This window comes from Leishmania martiniquensis, chromosome 17, assembly GCF_017916325.1.
Source record: "Leishmania martiniquensis isolate LSCM1 chromosome 17, whole genome shotgun sequence".
In the NCBI taxonomy this organism is placed as follows: Eukaryota; Euglenozoa; class Kinetoplastea; order Trypanosomatida; family Trypanosomatidae; genus Leishmania; species Leishmania martiniquensis.
In genome coordinates, this window is record NC_090152.1 from 491,064 (window position 1) to 510,921 (window position 19,858).

A 19,858-nucleotide genomic window follows, 5' to 3' on the forward strand; every position below is an offset into this window, starting at 1 on the left:
GATGTGTCTGCACCCCTTTGCCTGCGGTCCATAGGAACTTCACGTTTCTGAAGAGAGGCGACGTAGCGGTCGACGTGCGGGCGGATGACTGGCCCTGATGACGGCTTGCGCTCTGTTGGCCGGCGCAGCGCCCGCGGCGGACTGCCAAAGCCCATTAAGGGACGGGTGCTGGGGGAGGGGCGGGCTGCTGCTCACGCCACTCCTTTCTCTCTCGCTCCCTGCGTGTTTGCTCGTGGGCGCCGCCCAGCGGATCGCCAAGCGCCCCTCTGCGCGAGTGACGACTGCGGCTCTCAAGTACAGGGACACGTCGGAGAAGCCCTCTTTCCTCTCTCCTTAACCCGAGCCTCCCCCTCCCCGTCATCTCTCACCCGCCCTTTCCTGCCCTCATGCCTCTTGCACGCGCTCTTCCCCCTCCATGCGACTGCTTCCCTCCAACGTGCAAGACGACTCTTTTCGGTGCTGAGAGTGTTCCCACACCTCTTTCCCTTGGCCGACGCACTCCTCCCTCGCCGATATCGCTTTTCAACCGTCTCGGGACGCCGCATGCGCTCTCCATCTTCCGCCCTTTTCTCTGGGACCACTCCCTCTCTCTCTCTTATGCATGTACGGGACGTCTGTGGGCAGACGTCGGTGTGGACTCGCTGAGAGCCGAAGTGGGGCAGCCAACAGGCAAAAGAGCCACAGAGAGCCGGTGATGAGGAGGGTCGTCGCTCTCTATCCCTCCCTCCACCCTCTTCAAGAGGTGCTGTACACGTGCTGCCGCATGTGCCGTCGCGCTTTCACTTCCCCCCCGCCCCCCGCCCCGCTGCCTCTGTTTCACGCTCATACATGCTTCGCTTCACGGTGTCGTCACGCCTGGATGGCGCATTCATCTTCGCAGATGTGGGAACTGCGCCGGTGGCTGCACCCCACCTCGAGCCCCAACGCTAAGAAACGCGATAAGCCCGCTGCGCTTCCCTTGCGCCCCCCTTTCTCTCTCTCTCGCTGGCGGTGGCTTGCACAACTCGCGAGGTGCTTTGAGGAAACGCCTCTCCTACTGATGGGGGTGCGTCCTGCGCGCGCTTGGGGTGGGAACACTGTGTGGCACACACTCATAGCCCCCGCCTTCCCCTTTTTTTACCTTTGCTTGAACGCTGCCCCCCTTCTGGCCCGCGCTTCCTCTAATTTCCCTTATCCTCTCCCCGGCCCCGCCCCCCGGCCGCTCAATGCCGTGGCGTCCTCCTTTCTCCTCACCCCTCTCTTCGCCCGCCCGCATGCCCGCCTGCGCGCTCTCTCACTCGCTCTCTCTTTTCTGCCCATGTCGCTGACACAAAGGAAGTTCGAATGCGCGCCTCAGCAACAAAAAAGGCTTACGACCGCCACACAACAGGAAGCTCAGATAGACACGTGCGGGCTTGCACGCACGCACATACACACACACACGCACACCTCATCTTGAACGCACTTTTTTTTGCGCCTTATCAGCAGCCCCCGCAGTGACGCCCGCCTCTCTCGTCTCTCAGCCGTTTCTTTCTCCAGACGTATGCGGTGTGCGGCGCCGTCTTAAAGCTGTCTGCCTCTTACAGTGCACACGCGTACAACGTATAGGGTATCTCTATCACGGAGATAGGGAGAGAGCAAGTGGTTTCATCGAGGAAGCGAAGACGGAAGAGGAAAAAAAACATGCGAGACCCCGGCCAAATACCGAGCCTGCTCAAGCGGCCTCTGCGCATGCCGCGGCGCCGCCTGAGCGCGCGCCGTCGACAGGCTTTTCTCGTCGTCATGGCGATTATGTGTGTGTGCATGCTTTCGTTTATATATGTCTTACGCTTCTCGGCAGACGCGCCGGGCGTGGTTTTTGATACGCAAACTAAGCCATGGATCACTGCGGATGGGAATCTGACGCACTTCTCTCAGATCGTACGGGGCCACACCCCAGGGACGGCGTGGCGGGACCCTCTCTCTAACAGGATCGTTGCCCTCTCCAAGTTGGGCGACGTTGTGTACATGACTCCCACCAAGTTTATTCGCCACCAAAGTCCCATGGATGGCGGTCCTGGTACATTTCACAAGTGGGAATCACTTTACCAGCCTGACGAGAGGTACCACATCCCTGACTGGGCCACGCCGTCGGACCGCGACACGCTGCAGCACGCGTCCATTTTCACCTCCCTCGCCGCGTTTCGGGACCGAGAATGCGCGCTAACGCTGCGTAACCTGTTCGACATGGCTGTTGCTCCGCACCGCCTCTACGTTGGCGTGAGTGAAGAGCGCAACTCGTCGGACGCGAGCTGCCTCTCGAGCATTGGCATCGATGACCTGCTGAGCGGCGAGATGCGGCGTGTGCTATACGGCTCGGGAGCGCCGGCCGCGCTTGGCGTGGAGGTGCGTACACTCACATGGGAAGCCGTGCTCGCGCCGCGGTCGCTTCTCGACGCAGATGCTGCGGCGGGGCAGCCTGCCGGCACAGCTGAGGAACCAGATGGCATATTTTTGCACCCGGCGCACTCTTCAGAGCGGTTGTACTGCGTTGCTGGAGAGGCGGAGACGCTGCGGGACACGCTGCTTCTCGCCGAGGACGACGCGCAGCGCACAACATCCGGCGGGTCTGTGTTCCGGCGTGGGCGCGGGGGGCTTCAGCAGCAGCGGTCGCGTGCGCTGGCTGGGTGCCGTGTGACGACGCGCGTGACGGAGGCCGCATTCGCGCGTGGACCGACGTTTGGGCGGTACATCACGAGCCTCTTCTTCTTTGACCAGGACTTCTTCATGGTAGTGGACAGTCACACGCGGTTCTCAGTGGACTGGGACGCGAAGCTGATAACGCGTGTGTTCCAGCTGCCGACGCGTGGGTTGCTGTCAAACTATCCGAACGGGTACCGCGAGGGGCACGAGCGCGAGGAGTACGGAAAGCGCGATTTTATGCTGATGTGCACCGCTCAGATACTTGATAATGGCATGCCGAAGCTTGGCGCGCGGTGGATGCCCTTCACACGACACCCGGTTCTGCAGGGGTTCGCTGCCGCGGGCTTCATGTTTGGGGATGCGCAGTTCGTGCTGGATACCCCGTTTGACCCCTTCTTGCCCTACTTGTTCGATGGCGAGGAGGCGCTGTACTCTGCGCGGGTGTGGACTGCCGGGTGGGACCTGTACGGGCCCGGACAGCCGGACGTGTTCCACCACTATGTGCGACAGAATACGCCGAAGTACTTCGATATCGTTGTTGCGGAGAAGGCTGCGCGACGTGTGCTGTCGCAAAAGCGGGCGCTGTATCTAATGCGGCGCGCGCAACCGTGGATTGAGGAGCTGGTACGCCGCGGCTACGTGACCGCTGAAGGGCGGTCGACATTGAAGCCACTGCCGCAAGTGGAGCCGCCGGAGACGCGGTTGATTGTGACCGACGAAGTTGCCGCCGCGACGCCTGAGATCCGCGTATGGGCGAAATACTACGGGCTGGGGGCAGCGCGGTCCGTGTCCGCGTACTGGCAGCACACAGAGCTGGCGGACGAGTTCGTGAAGGCGCAGGACAACGAACACCGGTGGATGGGCGGCGTCGGGCTGTGCCGAAGGGCTGGCATCGACAACGCGTGAGGTGACTTTGCCAGACTGTTGCGCGGAGGCGTGAGGGGGGTACAGTTGGGGTGAGGGAGAGGAGAGCGGCAGAGAGGTGATGAGGAGGGGAGGGAAGGGCTGGCGAAGGACGACGGGATTTAGCCCATGCGCCTCCAGAGATGCGCCCGCTTTCATGCCATGCGGCTCGTCTTCGTGCATTTGTGTTCTCCCCCTCGCCCTGAGGGAGAGGGGGCAGAGGGAGGGTAGCGGCGGTGGCGGGGTAGAGGCGCCGACGGGCGCCGCTAGAGGATGGCAGAGATGGGGAGGGTGGCATGCACAATGCATAGCCAAACGCGCGCGCCTACGGCCGCTGACGCACCGATTCGTCTGTGGCGCATGCCAGCCTTCCTACTCTCCCTTTCCCGTACATCTCGCCCTTCTCGGCTTCCGCCGCGTGCAATGCGTACCCGTCGCGCATGGGGTTGCATATCTCAATCGCTCCCCCCATCACGCGCGGCACGATCGCTGTCGCGTACGTCTGGGTCTCGCATACGTGAAGCAGAAAGAAGGCTTTCCACGTGCTTTCCTTGCTCTGCCCTTCTTCCTCTTATCCCCTATTCCCGCCACCATCGACGGCCGTTTGCGCGTGCATGCCGACAGTGGTCGCGGGCGTGCCTAACGCGCCTGGCAGGGCGCCACCGATGAGCACGTGGCCGCCGCTTTGCTTTTGCGATCGTTTTTCCACTGAGTGGCAGCGAATGCGCCTTTGCTAACGAATGCCCTCCCCCCTCCTCCCCGTAAACACACACACACACGTCGTCACCGTCTCTTTGGCAGCTCCTCCCATTTTCTCTGTCGTATGGTTACCACCGCTGAACCACGCCCCCTTGTCGGCGCGCTCGCAGCTGAAGAGCGTGCTGAGGAAATGAAGCGGTCGAGGTCATTCGGCAAGCTCTTTGAGCCCTCTTACTTTCCGCGCTTTCATGCTGTCGTGGCTGCCACAGCATTGCTGTGCTCCCTCCCCACCCTCCCTCCCTCTTGCTCTCTGTAAGTGGCATAGGGAGCACTGAGGTGGGGGGGCGGGGGCGCCTTGAGCGGCAGCAAAGCAGCCTCTGCTCTTTGTGGCGCATACCCCGCTTGGCCATTTTCAAGCGTTCGGGGGGGGAACGCGGATTGGTGAGGGGTGGGGCCCAACGCGTTCCGCCTTCGAGGCTGAATTCACAGTGCCGTCAGCGTCAGGTCGAGGTGGAGGGAAAGAGCATTTTGTCTGTCTGCCTCGCTTTCGCCCTTTTCCGGCCGGCGCGCCGCACTGATTCATGACACTTACTACCGTCGTCGTCTCCGCACGCACCTCCCCTGCACACGTCGGCTACACAACTTACAGAGCGCGTGACACAAGGAAGGAGCTCATCCGCTTGGAAGGTCGGGTGAATTGGGCACCCCTACTTCCCCTCCCCTCCACCTCCGCTTGAACTCGAAGCGAAGCGTCACGTGAGAGGGCCAACAGAGGCATTAAAAAAAACAGCTAAAGGGCCGCAACGATACCGAAGGAAACACGAAGGGTACAGACACCCATCAGGCCGAATCTCTCTCTCTTTCTTTTTCTCTCTCGCTGCCAGTGTGTGCGTGGGTTGGGGTATGTGCGCACTACGCACATGTCGGTCTGCTTGATAGCACGGTAGCTCTCACGTCCCGCTCTTCCAACGCAGGCACGCTGACAGACGTCTTTGCTGGCGCCTCTCTCGCTGGGAGAGGGGTGTTGCTCTGGGACTCAATTTTTTCCGCTCTTTGGGGCGTGTTGGTGCTCGTAGCGCTCGTATCCGCGAGTACGTCTGTGGGCACCGTTGCTGCGTACGTGCTGCCATCACAGACTGCAGCTTGGCTTGAGGGCACCAACGCGCGCACACGCACAGAGGTCGTTTGCACACACCTGCAGGCGGATTCGTACCCTAGCCATGTACGGTGGCTATTATGGCATGGGCTCTGGCATGCCCCCGCGCGGCGACTTCGGGGTCGGCCCTCTGATGCACCAGCAGCAGTGCCAGCATCCACAGCAGCAACTATATGGCCAGCAAGAACCACCATCGCACATGCAGGTGTGCCTACGCAGTGCTGGCCGAGGTGTCTCACCAAGCCTCCCGTCTCCGGCAGTCGTTGGCGGCCGCGGCAGGTCGATAGCTGGTGGAGCCGGTCGGGGCCCGCTAAACCGTAGCCCGAGCTTCATGATGATGTACAACCAAAGCAACTTCGGTCCTCCAAATCCGCTGATGCAGCGCATGGGCTCCTTCCATTCGATGGGGTCGGTTGGTGGTGGGATGCCCCTCTTTGACAGCTTTGGTGCGCACGGCGGCGGAGGCCAGTACCCGCGCCATGGGAGCTTCTCTTCGGTCGGTTCAGGAGCTGGCAGCCTGCACCGCGCTCCCAGTGGTGTGAACTTCGACTACTCGACGGACCCGCAGGTCCACCGAGGCGGCCCACTCCTTCGCAACAACAGCTACGGAAGTATGCGCCAGGCCGGCGGAAGCTTCTTCGGCGGCGGTACCGCGCTGGGTTCTGGCGACCCGCCTCCTCAGCAGCTCAGTCGGCCGAGCAGCGCCCTGGGCTCCTACAGTTACGGGAGCTTCCGACAGCCGAGCTTCACACAGAGTAGCATACACAACGGTGCCGCCGGGGTCGGTCCGGGGATGTCGCTGAACAGCATGGGCGGCATGTTCAAGCACGCCGACTCCCGCGGCAGCAGCGCTTGTGGCCCACCAGCGACGGACGCGGCCCGGGGAGGCATCGAGGCGAAGGGTGCTGCAGGCGCTCCCCCCGAGCCGCCTGAGTGGGGACTTGCTCGCCAGGACAGTGCCAAGTCCCTCCAGCGCAGCTATTCTATTGCCGGCCAGTTCTACGACTACGGCAACGCCCACGGAGGCGGCAGCGGCGACCTGCCCGCCGCCTCGCCGCAGCCGCAGCATCGTCTCTCGCAGTTTATGCCGGGTGGCAGCTCGGGCTTTGGTGGCTGGACGATGGGCGGCGTGGTGTCGGTGAATGCGCTTACGGCGGCGGTAGGGCACGGCGGCGGTGTGGGCGCCATGACGCAGCAGCGGCAGCACCAACTGATGCTGCAACAACAGGCGCGCATGAGGATGGCCGGCAGCGCCACTGCCGGCCCGGACGCGCCGCCATCGATGCGGACATCGGAAAACGCGAGGTCGGCGGACAGCCGACCGCAGGCGTTGGGGCGTCGCAGTTCGCAGAACTTGACGCGCAAAAGCAGTGAGAAGCGGGTGGGGATGTACTTCAAGAACAAAGCTGTGGAACTGGAGGGTCTGCAGTACAAGAAGGATGGCGACCTCGGCACCTCTGGCAAGAACAACCTCTGCGGCCGCGACCCGTCGCTTATAACCACGATGAGGGCCTCCATCTTGCTGGACGTCTCCGGTGGCCGGAGTCCGGCGGTGGAGGTGGATGGCCGCACCATCCTCGCAGAGAAGCCGGGCGCTGAGGAGGTACAGAAGTACGACATGCACGACATCATGTACGTCAACCGCCGCACAGACATCCAACTCTCGAGCGACTCGCTGGAAGAGATGCGCGATCACTTTGTGTGCGGGTGCAACGTCGGCATGATCATGGCGGATGCTGGATGTCCCGCTGCGCGGCCGACGGAGTGGTTTACATGGCTGGCGTTGAAGTCCCTGGTGAAGGGCGCCTTTGGTAAACTGGCAGCGGTGCAGTTTGAGTTCAACGTATCGATGTGCCTTCTGCAGGATGATCAGGTGATGGATCTTTTGTGCGACCCGCCGCAGCGCTTTGTGACCTTGACCGTCGCGGAGAGCCCATTGTTCGGCAACGTAGCCAACGGCATGGTGTATGTCTGCGTCGAGGATGCCGGCGAGTTCAACGACGTGCTAGATGTGAGCCTGCAGCGCGCGCAGGAGCATTGCAGCCCCTCGGCTGAGGAGCAGGGCATTGTCCTCTGCACGTGCGTGCTGAAGCAGGTGCGAACCTCGCAGTCCACTGGCAAGGAGGATGTCATTGTTTCCTCCATCTTTGCGAGCGGCGTTGGCGACGGCGTCATCCACTACAACCGCATCATCGACAAGAACCCGGCCGAGCCCCGCGCGCTGTTCTACTCTGTCATGCACCGCTCCGTGCACTCGACGGCGCTGTTCTCGTGCGCGATGAACGATGAAGAAATTTTTAACTATCTTGCGACGCTGCAGCGTTTCTCTAAGATCGAGACGCGTCGCCCAAAGGTGGGCAGTGCGCGCGCGTTTGTCGCCTACGGCACTTGCACGATACCGAAGATCCGAGAAGACCTCGAGAAGGCCAAGGATGGCCGCCAGCGGACCTTGATGCAGCGGCAGCTGGAGAAGCTGGAGCTGATGGTGGCAGATGCAGAAGACATGCTTCGGTCACCAGTCGATTCTGTGCCGAAAACGTACATTTAAGCGAGCGAGTGAGGCGTGCGACCGCGGCGGTGGCGCATCAGTCGAAGCTCTGTGTCATGCCTTCACGAACCGATGCACACCTGGTGAAGCGCCTTGATCAAGGCGGTGCTACCCTCTTCCTTCCCGCTTCCATGCGCGGTTCCGGCCGTGCGAGTGCGGTTGCACGAGTACGTTGGTGTGCATGCTCTTGGGAGCTGAGTGCAGTTGCGAGCGCCTTCGTTTTATTATACCTTTTTCTCCCTGCTCATCAACAGAGAGGTGTGCGGGACCACCATAGTCATGCCTGTACATGTATATATATATATATGCATTCATCCCCCTCGAGCTGGTCTCTTCATCGTCTAGCCTATTCTCTCCCCCCTCTCCTTCACATTAAAGTGGGCGCGCCATTTTGTCTTTCTGCGTGCCCTCTCCCCCATCATCATCATCCTATGACCGCTTTTCTTTTCTGTCCCTCCGTGTATTCTGAGCAATGACGCTCTCATGTGCGTATACGTGTCTGCAGTAGTGATGATGTACGCGTCCGTCTTGCGGCGCCTTGGTTGTGTGCTCCTCTTTCTTTGCTCTCACCGCCTTTTTTTTTGGCAGCTTCCCTTTGCTGTTGGGCCGGTGTGGGCATGCACCGGTCCTCTCGGTGGGCCTCACAGTTCTTGGTGGGCACGTGCACCCCCCTCCTCGCCTTACAGTGGAAGTTTCCTGTGCATCCCCCACCTCATCTCCCGCAACAGAGAAGCGGGCGCAGAAGTGCCCTCATATACAGCCAGAAGAGCAGCTGTATTGCTTGGGCGTGTATCCATGGAGCCGATGCCCATGCGCGCGCCTGTATGCCTGCCTGGGCGTGGGTGGCTATGCGCGTTCCTCGTCTCTCCCCCTCCGCCACTTTTTGTTTCCGCTGATTTTGGTATGGGAGCGACACTCGCACATACGCACCGCGGCACAATGTGTGAGGCCGTGCGTGTCCATACTACCTGTGGCAGGCTCTCTCGCCCCCCTGCCTCCACGCTCTCGCATGTGTCTTCCTCTTCGGAGCCCCCCCCTTTCTCCCTCTTTGCTGGTACTTATTTAGGAGAAGCTTCGCCTGCCGTCCATACCACCTCTTGTACTGACCAATTCATCGTTCTCTTACCCTTCCCCCTCCTGCGCTGCGCTGCACCCCCATTGGCGCCACCACCACAGACGCAGTGCCCATGCTCATGTGCGCTCAGGACATACTCACTCCCATTACCTCCTCCTATTCCTCCCCTCTCCCCGCACTATTGATGCCGGTGCGTCGCCATGGACACCGCGGCGGAGGTCATCTCTTCAACCGTCGTTCCTCCTTCCCCCCTCCCCGCCCTCCCTCAATACGTTCTCATCGTGCGCCCGGCGTGTACTTCGCGTGTGTTGAATTACTTTTTTTTTCTCGCTCTCTCATGTCGCTCCCCGCCTTTCCGCTATGTGTTCGCCAGCCCCCTCTTCTCTCCTCTTTTTTTCCTTTTCTCTATTCAGCGTGTATGTGTTGGCGTGCGCGTGCGCGTGGACGGAAGTGAATATGTGTCTCGCCCTCCCTCTCACGAAGCGACGGATAGACACACATACACGGCACTGACCTGTGCACGAGCTGCTTTGGCGTTTTCTTTCGCACTCGCAGATGTTTTTTTCCTTTTTTGCTTATTAATTTATTTGGTACGGTAGCGGCTGTGGGCGTTCTCTTCAGTGCTTCGCTAATGCGCCAATGCTTCTCTTCTATCTCCTCTTTCTGTGTACGCATGTGCGCTTCCACGTGAGTTTGTATGGCGCTCCCCTTCCCCTCCCCCCTTCCTGTGCGCGTACGCACTTCCTTTGCCGATGTAGAGAACCGTTGTAGTCCTTTTTTTCTGACAAGGGAAGGCGTCCGTCCCTCTCTTCTGCCGATTCGTTGGTGCATATGTGCATTGGGTACATGTAGATGTGCGTGTGTCTCTCTGTCTGTGTGTGTAAGTGTGTGCAGTTGCTGTAGCGCGGTGGGCCTGTCAACTCAGAGGGCACCCGAGGGTGCATGCGTAGCCACCGCATAAGAAAATCCAGGCTGAGACCCTCCCTTTCTTATCCTCCTGTTAGTCCCGCTGAACACATCTCCTGCGCCTCGAGCACTTCCTCCGCATGCGGCGCAGTGAGTGCGGCGAGGTCTGACGTGCTCCTCCGGTCTCTTCTGCTGATGGCGCGATAGGCTAAGGTTAAAGGCCGACTCTCGAGTCGCCGAGCCGACTTACTTCCGCATAGTTATCTCCTGCAGAAGGCAGTGGAGGCACATGCCCACTCTGAAGGGGAGAGGGGCCGACCGCGCTGGAGAGTCTGTCCGCGCGGTCACGGCACGGGAACACGAGGCGGCAAGGCTGCGCATAGCTCTCCGACTCTCTCTCCGCATCCGAGGAAACAGAAGGTTTCCACCCCCACCTCTTTTCTGTCGCCCTCCCCCTGGCCCTCGCCTTTATGGCTCACAGTGCGTTGACCCTTCACCCCGCTCTCCTCCCGCCTCACTCTCCTCCTCTGCTCTTTCGCCGTTCCACTGGGACAAGTGGCTCCTCCCTCCATCCCCCTGCTCTGATATTTGCCGCGTATGGTGCCTTCTGCGATGCCCATGCGTCACCACATACACATCCTCGCTCACCGTCGCCACATTTCAATTTTTCTCCCCCCTCCCCCTCTCCCCTCAACCAACACTTATCCAACACAGGGTTCATTAATACTGTTTCATGACTCACCGATCCGCTTCGTTACCCTCCTACCCAGCGCAGCGGGCCGTCGCTCTGCGCCCAAGGGACCAGTTTGCCGAAGTTGGCCGCTGCCGCAGCACGGGGCGCGCGATTCGGCTCTGCTACAACACCTTTGGCGAGGCAAAGCAGCCTAGCGTACTACTTGTCATGGGCCTCGCCTCCCCAGGACTCTTTTGGGATGATCGCTTGTGCACAGCGCTCGCGCGATCTGGCCCGTACCACGTCATTCGATTTGACAACCGCGACGTTGGTTGCAGCACCCACCTCGACGACTGCGGGAGTGGCGAGGGCGCGACACAGACGGGGCCAAGCAGCTATCTGCGCTACGCATACGCGGTGATGCGCCCAGGTACGCGGGCCATCCCTGAGGTCTACACCCTTGATGACATGGCAGCCGACGCGTTTGGTCTGCTCGATGCTCTGCGCATTCGCTTCGCCCACCTCGTCGGCTTTTCCATGGGCGGCATGATTGTGCAGTGCATGGCGCTGACGCACCCGGAGCGCGTCCTCTCGCTCTCACTTATATCAACCCACTCAAGCTCTCGACGAGCGCAGTGGCCGGCGGCCCGTGACATGATGGGCTGCATCTCCCTCATGCCCAAGTCAACTTCGGCGAAGTACGCGGCCCGTATCGCGCAGGCCATGAGCCCAGAGGAGCGGCAGCGGTTGTGCGCTGAGAGGGATGCGGAGAGGGTGGACGTCTACGCATCCAGTTTCGCGAAGCTGCTTGAGAAAGTTGCGGGCGACCAGAGCAAATACCCCTTCGACCGCGCTGCAGCGAAAAGACAGATGGTGCGCATTTTTAAGCGCAGTCTCTACGTGAATGGCGGCCCACGACAGTTTCTCGCGCTCCTGAATGCGCCGAGCCGCGACGACGCGCTGCGGCAGCGCATCACGAGCGTGCCGATATTGCATGGCCAACCAGAAGGCGGCGGTGGCCAACGCCCGGAGACGACGACCTCTGCCGCCGTGAAACGATGTTACGTGCCCACCGTTATCATCCAGGGTGACAGCGACCCGCTCGTGCCTCCCTCCAACGCACGCCACCTCGCCTCGGTCCTACCTGGCAGTCGTCTGTACGTGGTGGAAGGCATGGGCCACGCCTTAGTTCCCTCCCTGAGAGAGACATACGTCCGCATCATTGGCGATAACGTGCGTGCGGGCGAAGCAGTGGCATTGTCACCAGAGCGAAGGTCTCGACTACCGACTGGTGCAGCTGAGGCAGCTGGCTCGTCTGTGAAGCAGCGAGTACCGGCCGCCTCCCGGCTGTAGCGCGAGGACGGCAAGGCAGTGAGTAAAGCAGCTGTCGCGCATATAATTAATGGCGCACCTCTCTCTCTTTCTTGCCGGAAACTAGCACGCTCCTTCGCTGGGCTCTATGATGACCGTCTTCCCTACTTGTCAAGTGGAACATACACGTCGAACGCGTACACCTGACCCCGCGTACACCTACGCAGAGGGAAATGCCCCTCGATCACCCCCTCGTCGTTGCTGTGCCCCCTCTCCCTCTCCCTCTCTGTCATCCACGCTTGCGTGCACCTCATTCCCAGCGATAGGGGGGGGGCGTGCTCGAGGCAGAGGATGATAAGGGCTGAGGGAGAACGCGGAAGCAGCTTGGCTGCCGGCGGCCATACACGGGTCTACCCCACTATGCTACATTGGCTCATCTATTCCCTCCAACCTCGCTAACTCGCACCCCCTCTCATTCGCCTCCCTCCCCTCGTGCACGATGGCGGCGCAGCCGCTCTGTCGTTTCCATCGCTTGCGTTTCCTGGGGCATCGGGCGGCAGCCTCCTGCGCGCAAGCGATTGTCTCGACCCGAATTCTTCTTCGCTCTTACGTGCCCATCCTTATGCGTCTCTTACGGTCACCCTGACGTCTGGCGGCAGCCTGGCATCGACTCCGGCGACTCGAGCGCGCATCCTTTCATAGGATGTGACTCAGTGAGCCGGCGGAGCCTCCAAAGGTGCTGCGAGAGGTGGAGGAGGGGCTGGAGCCTCTGCAACACGAGAGGGTTCGTGGGCGGTGGTGAGGCACTGCTGCGCGTCGAACGGGCCCGTTTCCAGCAACTGAAGCCCTTTTTGAGTGGCCAGGTGCCGAGGCTTCTCTCCCGGGACGTGATTCTGTCGAAGGGCGTCAGCGGCTTGCTTACGTTAGTAGTAGCCAGACGGCGTCGGTGGTGCCACAGGGGCTGAGTGGCATGACAGACACCTATTGCCGGTCGGAACCCGGAGACTGGGAAGGCGCTGACGGTCGAGCGTGCGCGTGACGAGGCGCTTTCGTCAGTGGAAGATCTCCCGCTGCACAGTCTGGTGCTCAGCGAAGGCCAGGGGGCCGGCAGCTCCCGAGTCGGCTCACCTCATCCTTGCGACGCCGCAAGGACTTGCTTTTCAGCTTCGCGATGCGGATATGCTGCAGTGGATGCATCTCCTCTTTGACTGACGTGCAGCGTCGCTGCTGCCGCATCACCCCCGCCGGATCTAGCGGCTAATCCCACGACGCCCCTTGAACGCTGTGTGGCAGGGCCGAGTAGGGCGGTGCGGTGCTGGCCGGAGAGGGTTTCGACTCGCGCGGCGTGTTGGATGTCGAAGGATTGGATACGATGGACTCAGGCGCTCCTTTGGTGAATTGGAAGAGCCATGTAGTGGCTTTGGCGGGCCCTCTCGGAGGTGGGGGGAGCCTGCCGGGAGGTGTGCCATATTAGCAACGAGGAGGCCTTCCGCGACCTCGCGTGCTAAGGGACAGGCAGTCCGGGACCATGCCAAGTAGGAGCTCTCCATTCCAAGTGGGTAGCGGCGATGTGTGGCTGGGCCGCCAAGGAGTGTGCGAGGATGGAGGTGGATGGTTCCGCACAAGGGTACAGCGCCTTGGGTCTCCCTTCCGAACTGTTTTACCGGTGTAGAGGTATCGCAAGAGTCGATCTACGCCAGCTCTTCTTTCACATCGCATGCGTTGTGGGAGGGACATGCACGTGCCGCACGTTATGAAGCCTTGTGAGTTCACTCTCAAGGAAGGAACTGGCCCTGGCCGATCCACTGCAGCATCCCATGCCCGCCAGTCCCCCTCCAGTCCTCCCTCCCCTCCTCCCCTCTGCTCGAGGCAAGCGCGCTGCTTCATCATGGATCTTCGATCTCTGCTACCCCTTCGCATGGATGCAAAGCTTCGCATCTCTACAGTTCGTCCACGCGCACCTACACAGGCAGCTGCAGGTGCAAGTATGAGTCTTCGCAAGCTGACTCGCACGTCCCCTCCCCTCAATGTCCACCCCTCACTCACCGCTGGCACCCACCCACAGACTCACCCGCGCACACATGTACACATACACACACACACACATACACGCAGATGAATGGATGGATGGACGAAGACATGCATGCGCACGTGTGTGCGAGGAAGGCCCCTCTCATCCTTGACGTGGGACTCGAGTGCTTTCACCCCTTCTCTCTCTATCTTCCCCCCTCTTCACTTTCTTCCGTGTCGGATGGCCCCGCGCTCGAGTAGGCGAACGTTTCCACAGACAAAAGCGCCCGCGCACGCCTCACTCGATCTATTCCGCCCTCCTCCCCTCCATCACCCCACGCCCACGCATACAAAACGCCAACCGCAAGGCTCAACAAGGACAAGTGTGTACCCTTCTGTGGAGCGCACCGAACTCCCGACCACCTCCTCCTACCCCCTCCCTTGACCACATCGCATCATCGGCACTGCAAGCGCATGGTGGAGAGCAACGGAGCGGGGTCTCCCATGGAGACGCCCTCGACCGCACAGCCTCCGCCAGCAAAGAAGCCGAAACCTACCAGGCCGGAGGACATGGACCTTCCACCAACCGTCCTTGACGAGCTTTGCCGCATCTACCCGCGCCCGCCAGATGATGCTCTGGTGGAGGTCGGGCGCTGCGCCAGCACTGGCAAGGACATTACCCTCTGCTACAGCGCCTTCGGCAAGCCATCGGACCCCTGCATTCTTCTCATCATGGGCATGAATGCGTCGTCGCTTATGTGGGACAGCCGGTTTTGCTACTACCTGGCCGAGGCCGGCTTCTACGTGATTCGCTACGACAACCGCGACGTTGGCCTCTCCACGCACCTCGACGAATATCCGTCGCCGTGCATTCTTCGACTGGCGCTGCCTGCCTGGGCGTCCATTGGTGAGAGCCCTGTAGCATACACGCTGGAGGACATGGCCGAGGACGCCGCCGGCCTGCTCAAAGCACTGAAGATCAGCCAAGCGCACGTTGTCGGCTGTTCGATGGGGGGGATGATAGCTCAGCTGCTGACGCTGCGGCACCCAGAAATGGTGGCAAGCCTCTGCCTGCACTCCACCTCTGCCAGGTTTGCCTGGCCGAGGCCATCGCTGCTGCTGAACATCCTCGACCGGCCGTCGAGTACGAGCGATGTGGATTCGGTGCTGGACTACCGCGTGCGCTTCTTCAAGGCTGTCGCTGGCGACATGACCTTTTACGAGCGCGAGTTCCGCCTCGGCATGTGGTATGACTTTGCGCGGGCATCGTACCAGGGAGGGGCACGCCGGCATCTCGCCGCCATTGCGCGCTCACAGGACCGCAGCGCGGCCCTCCGAGCGCACATCAACCGAGGGTGTGCCGCGGGGAAGGCCAGTGACGCCAGCGAGCGTCGCAGCGCATCATGTGCTTCGGGAGAGGCGCCGCCGCGGTACATCCCTGTCGTCGTGCTGCACGGTGGGAAGGACCCGCTTATTCTGCTCTCCAATGCGCAGCATCTCGCCAACTGCATCAGCGGTGCTCGACTGGTGGTCTTTCCGAAGATGGGCCACTACTTCTCTGCGGAGATGTATCGGCCCATTGCCGACGAGATCATCCTGAACGCACGCGCAGGTGTCTCGCCCGTGGCCGAGGGGGCTTTCTAATCCGCTCGCGCGCGGGGGCGTGCGGAGGCACACGCACATGCACGCACACACACACACACACACAGACACACACACGCATATATACAGACAACACATCCCAACGAAAATAAAGCCCTGTCGGGTCGCGGGGCGGAGGGGTGTGCCCCCACCTCTTTTGTGAGTGCTGCCACGACGGACCTATTTTCGCACGCACGCATGCCAAACGTGCGCTTGCTTTTTTTCCCCCTCTTTTTCTTCGCGAAAACGTCACCGCAGCACCCCCAGCGAACTCTATCGAGCCCACCGGACTCCAACTTGGCGAGTCTCCCGAGGGTATTATGAGGTGCACCACCTGTAAGCGCCGGTGGTGGTGGTGGTGGGTGGCGCTAAGGGGAGGAGGGGGGTTGCGGAACATGGCCGACAAGTAGCATACAGCGGAGCTTCCGAGGGCCTTGACGTGAGGCTGTCTGACTTCCTGCTTGTGTACATCTGGCACACTCCCTGAACACCTCCTGTTACCCACAAGACAGATACCACGGCCTCCGCCATGGGGGGGGGTGGACCCTGAGCGCGACCCTCTTGAATCGAAGCGTGCCGTCTATCCGAGTCCGTCTGACGCCCACGGCGCAGAAGGTTTATGAAAGAGGGACCAGAGAGCTGAAGAGGCCGCCAGGCGTGTGACTCCGATGCGGACGGCATGTGCGGCTCCTTCTTTGACGACCCGAGGGGCAGCTGCAGAGCGCACCGCAGAGGCGTGCGAACTGTCGGCTGTATGTGTCGGGCGCCTTTCGCATATGTTGGACAGCTTCGTGCGGCTGTGGAAGCGCACGTGCCGAACGGGCTGCGCTTTTTTTCTTTTTTTTCGTTGGGTATCTGACTCGGTGTTCTCTTGCAGAGAGAGAAAGAGCGGGGGTGGTGCGCACCCCCCTCTCTCTTCCTCCCTTTTTTTGACACACACACACATATATATATACGGTGTGTGCGACTGTGCGTGGATGTCTTCCCTCCGTACCTCCCCTCCCTTTCCTCCACTCTGATGCCCGCCCTGCCTTTTTCACCCCTCCGCTTTACACCCCGACCGAAAGCGAGTGACCGACGCGCCTGCCTCTGTGCGCTTCACGGATTGCAAACGACCCGAAGCAGCATAAGTGTGCGTGTGTGTGCAGAGGCAGAAAAAAGAAATAGGGGGAGCCAGGCGAAGCTCACGATGCATGCCAGCCTACGCAGGGTTGAGTCGTCCAGCGGCACATCTGTGCCCACCTCTTTCACTCGGTGCGGCATGGCCACTCGTTCCCCCTCGTCCACCAACGGGCACACCGCTGCGACAGTAGCCGAATACGCGCCAACGAACCCCCTCTTTACATATTCACTTGTACATTCATGGAGGCGACCCGCTTCCTCTTTGCTCGCTGAACAAGCCCCCCTCCCCTCCCCTCCCCCCGGCACACACATCACAATGCCTCTTCCTCCTACACCTGGATGTGTTGACTGGTGCGGCTGCACGCAACACGACGACGGACACCTCTCCCCCTCCCCCGAAACGCGTATTTCTCGTCCGCTCTTCTCTCTTCGAATCGCCTCCGTTGGGCTCTTCATGAAAATGCCTCCCGCTTTTTTTTTCTTCTGCCTATTGCCTCAAGCGAATCCTCGCCACACACCGCCTTCCACCTCTCCACTGCTGCAGGACCCTTGCGGTTATTTTCTGTTACGGCACCACACCGAACCTACCCACCTGGCCAGGTCACCCATGTACAGACGCGTCTGGAACTCTCGTGCTTCTTACGAAATCGCTTCGGCTGCTATTTCAGCCGTGTGAACTTCCCTGTCGACCTTCAGCACCTCCCCCTTCCCCCCATCCCGCCTCGCTTGCTTCAACTCCTCTGCTTCACCTTCGCTCCTCCTCCTCTGTTCTTTGGGGGCTCCTGTGCGTTAGGGCGGCTGCCTGGCTCCTCCTCTTCACGACCGTGACCGGGAACCGAAGCGCTGATACTTCAAGGTCAGCCCTTCCCACCCGATACACACACACACGAGATCTTTCGCCTTATTGGACATCTTTGCGTGTGGTGAGTTGTAGTGGCAGAGCTGCTGTCGGCTGAGCACCGCCTTGCTGTTGTGCGACCCTGCCGTTTCAGCCCACTTCCGCCCCTCTCTCTCTCCTCTTCGAGCTCGTGAATGCCGTCATTGCCGGCTGCATAGCGCTCGAGCTCCGTCTCCCGCCCGGCTGCACAGGCGCTCTTCTTCAAGGACGGTCCCCTTCACCTTCTCCCCTGCTCCCGAGAAAGATTTTTCGGCTTGGCAGGTGTGCATCAGCGGCAAGCCCCCCTCCCTCTTCCTGTCTCAGCAACCGCCACCAGCACGCCCCCCTTCGAATGCCCCATGCGGTCGAAATTGCTTTCCAAATCGCTCGCCTCGGCCCCCTTTTGGGGGCATCCCTTCTTGATGTAGCTTCTTTGACCCCCCTTCCCCCCTCCCACACAACCGACACCCGCACGCGCCCGCTGAGCGGAGGGTGAGCGCCGCACAAGTGGAGGGACACGCGGGTCGGTTTCTACAGAATGCTTGGGGCGCGAGAACGCGGACACAGCCTCGCCGTCTCTGGGCGGGGTTCCGGCAACCCGCAGGCGCGCACGATAGCCCGGTAAAGGGGAGCGCATGCCACTCCAGCCTGTGTGCAGCGTGAGCGCGTCGCGTCGGCGACTGTACACATATGCGTGGCATCTCATCCGTGTGTCTCGTGCCGCTCGTGGGCAATGGCTGATGAGGAGCTGAGAGCGGGGCGAATGGCGACAGCGGCACTCGCCGTACACCCCTTACGCTGCACGGCCTGCCACAAATGCGGCAGTTGATGTGCAGATGGGCCACATGCGCTTTGCAGGCGTGTGCCGAGCAGCGCCGCCGGAAATGGGGCCTTCGGAGGGGGGAGGCCGCAGGCTGGTCCGGCGTCCTTCTCCGCAAAGAAAAGGCCGAACTGTCCCCCTTCGCTGTGGTGTCCCGCTGCGGGGGCGAAACGCTTGTCAGGAAACGGTGCGCGGGAATCGGCTGGAAATGGGACGGCGCGCCGGCTCGAGCGTCTTCCGGGACCGCTGTGACGGGCGGCCCGAGTCGGGATGGCTTCGGTTCAGCGATGTTGGCGTTCTCTCGAAAGGGGCGCGGGCGGCAGCTGTCTGGGCGGTCGCGTTGTTTGCCGCGTGGCCGACCGCTGCCCGCGGGTGTCCGGCGCGAGGCGGGCAAATGGTACCGAGGGGCCGCACCGAGAGCGCACCACGGACGCATCGCGGCGGTGACCGCGACTGACGCAGTGTGTCGCCTCTTTATCGGCGCGGCACGAGTCGGGGGCGAAGGGGGTGCGCGTGAAGCGGACGACAGAGAGCGGGGCGCCATTGCAGAGAGGCGTAGGAGGTATGGCCCCTATTGCCACCATAAACTCAGTGAATCTCGGAGCGATGGCTCGCGCGTGCGAGGCCCATTTTTTCCCCTTTGCGTCTGTGTGCGGCCGCCGGAGCTGAGAGACTCAACACTCACATGAGCGGCACGTCCCCCCTCGCTACTGGCGCCAACCGGCAGCGCACAAAATGATGCAGCCAGCGCAGAACATTGCGACTCCGTGGGCGCACCTTCCCGACGTGGCCTCGTTGCTTGCGACAGCGAATGTGGCGGAAGGCTCGCCGAAGTGCTGAGAGGCGATGACGGGTACCAAGTCCAAAGGGCGATGGCTGGCGACACAGGGAGGCAAGACTGTAGGCCGGGAGGGGGACGGGTGGCGCCGTACCGTCTCACCAGCGCAGTCAACGTACATCTGCGCCTATCTATGCGTTCAAAAAAAAGCACGCGCTGCAAGCACACCAGTGCTTGGCCTTTGTGTCAGCAGATCGATGGCGACACATGTGCAGACCCGTTCATGACCCCGGAGCGTTTCCATCCACACTTCTCTCTCTGTCTCTCTCTCTCGCACCTCCTGCCGCCTCTGTGCCACACGCCGTTCGAAGATTAGAACGGATTCGCCCATCCTGTGGCTTTCATACGCTTCGCTTTTCACATTTCTGTGCACGTCTCTCTCTCTGCCTGCCTATCTGTCTGTCTCTTATTTACTCTGGTGCGTGCACACGCACATCACGCACATACGCTGGTCTTTTACCGTTTCGCCACATCTTTCATCTTTTTGGCCATCACTTCCTTGCAGGTTATCCTGCACGTTTGTCGTTGCCGTTCATCTCGTCGCCGCCACCCGACATTTAGTTCGACCACGTACACCGGCCAAACTTTACTTCTTAGTCGTACTCTTCAGGGTTCCAC

General features: G+C 61.1%; 4 protein-coding genes across 4 annotated transcripts; all 4 read left to right on the forward strand.

Moving 5' to 3' along the window:
• Window positions 1-1,662: 1,662 nt before the first annotated feature.
• LSCM1_05583 (uncharacterized protein) lies at window positions 1,663-3,567 on the forward strand (the record flags this gene model as incomplete). Its single annotated transcript, XM_067323032.1, has 1 exon — window positions 1,663-3,567. The coding sequence occupies one exon, from the start codon at window positions 1,663-1,665 to the stop codon at window positions 3,565-3,567; it is 1,905 nt and encodes a 634-aa protein (XP_067179667.1).
• Window positions 3,568-5,483: 1,916 nt separating this feature from the next.
• LSCM1_05584 (uncharacterized protein) lies at window positions 5,484-7,967 on the forward strand (the record flags this gene model as incomplete). The annotated part of the gene is made up of 1 exon (XM_067323033.1): window positions 5,484-7,967. The coding sequence occupies one exon, from the start codon at window positions 5,484-5,486 to the stop codon at window positions 7,965-7,967; it is 2,484 nt and encodes an 827-aa protein (XP_067179668.1).
• A 2,714-nt stretch (window positions 7,968-10,681) lies between these two features.
• LSCM1_05585 (uncharacterized protein) lies at window positions 10,682-11,974 on the forward strand (the record flags this gene model as incomplete). The annotated part of the gene is made up of 1 exon (XM_067323034.1): window positions 10,682-11,974. The coding sequence occupies one exon, from the start codon at window positions 10,682-10,684 to the stop codon at window positions 11,972-11,974; it is 1,293 nt and encodes a 430-aa protein (XP_067179669.1).
• A 2,442-nt stretch (window positions 11,975-14,416) lies between these two features.
• LSCM1_05586 (uncharacterized protein) lies at window positions 14,417-15,586 on the forward strand (the record flags this gene model as incomplete). Its single annotated transcript, XM_067323035.1, has 1 exon — window positions 14,417-15,586. The coding sequence occupies one exon, from the start codon at window positions 14,417-14,419 to the stop codon at window positions 15,584-15,586; it is 1,170 nt and encodes a 389-aa protein (XP_067179670.1).
• Window positions 15,587-19,858: the final 4,272 nt, after the last annotated feature.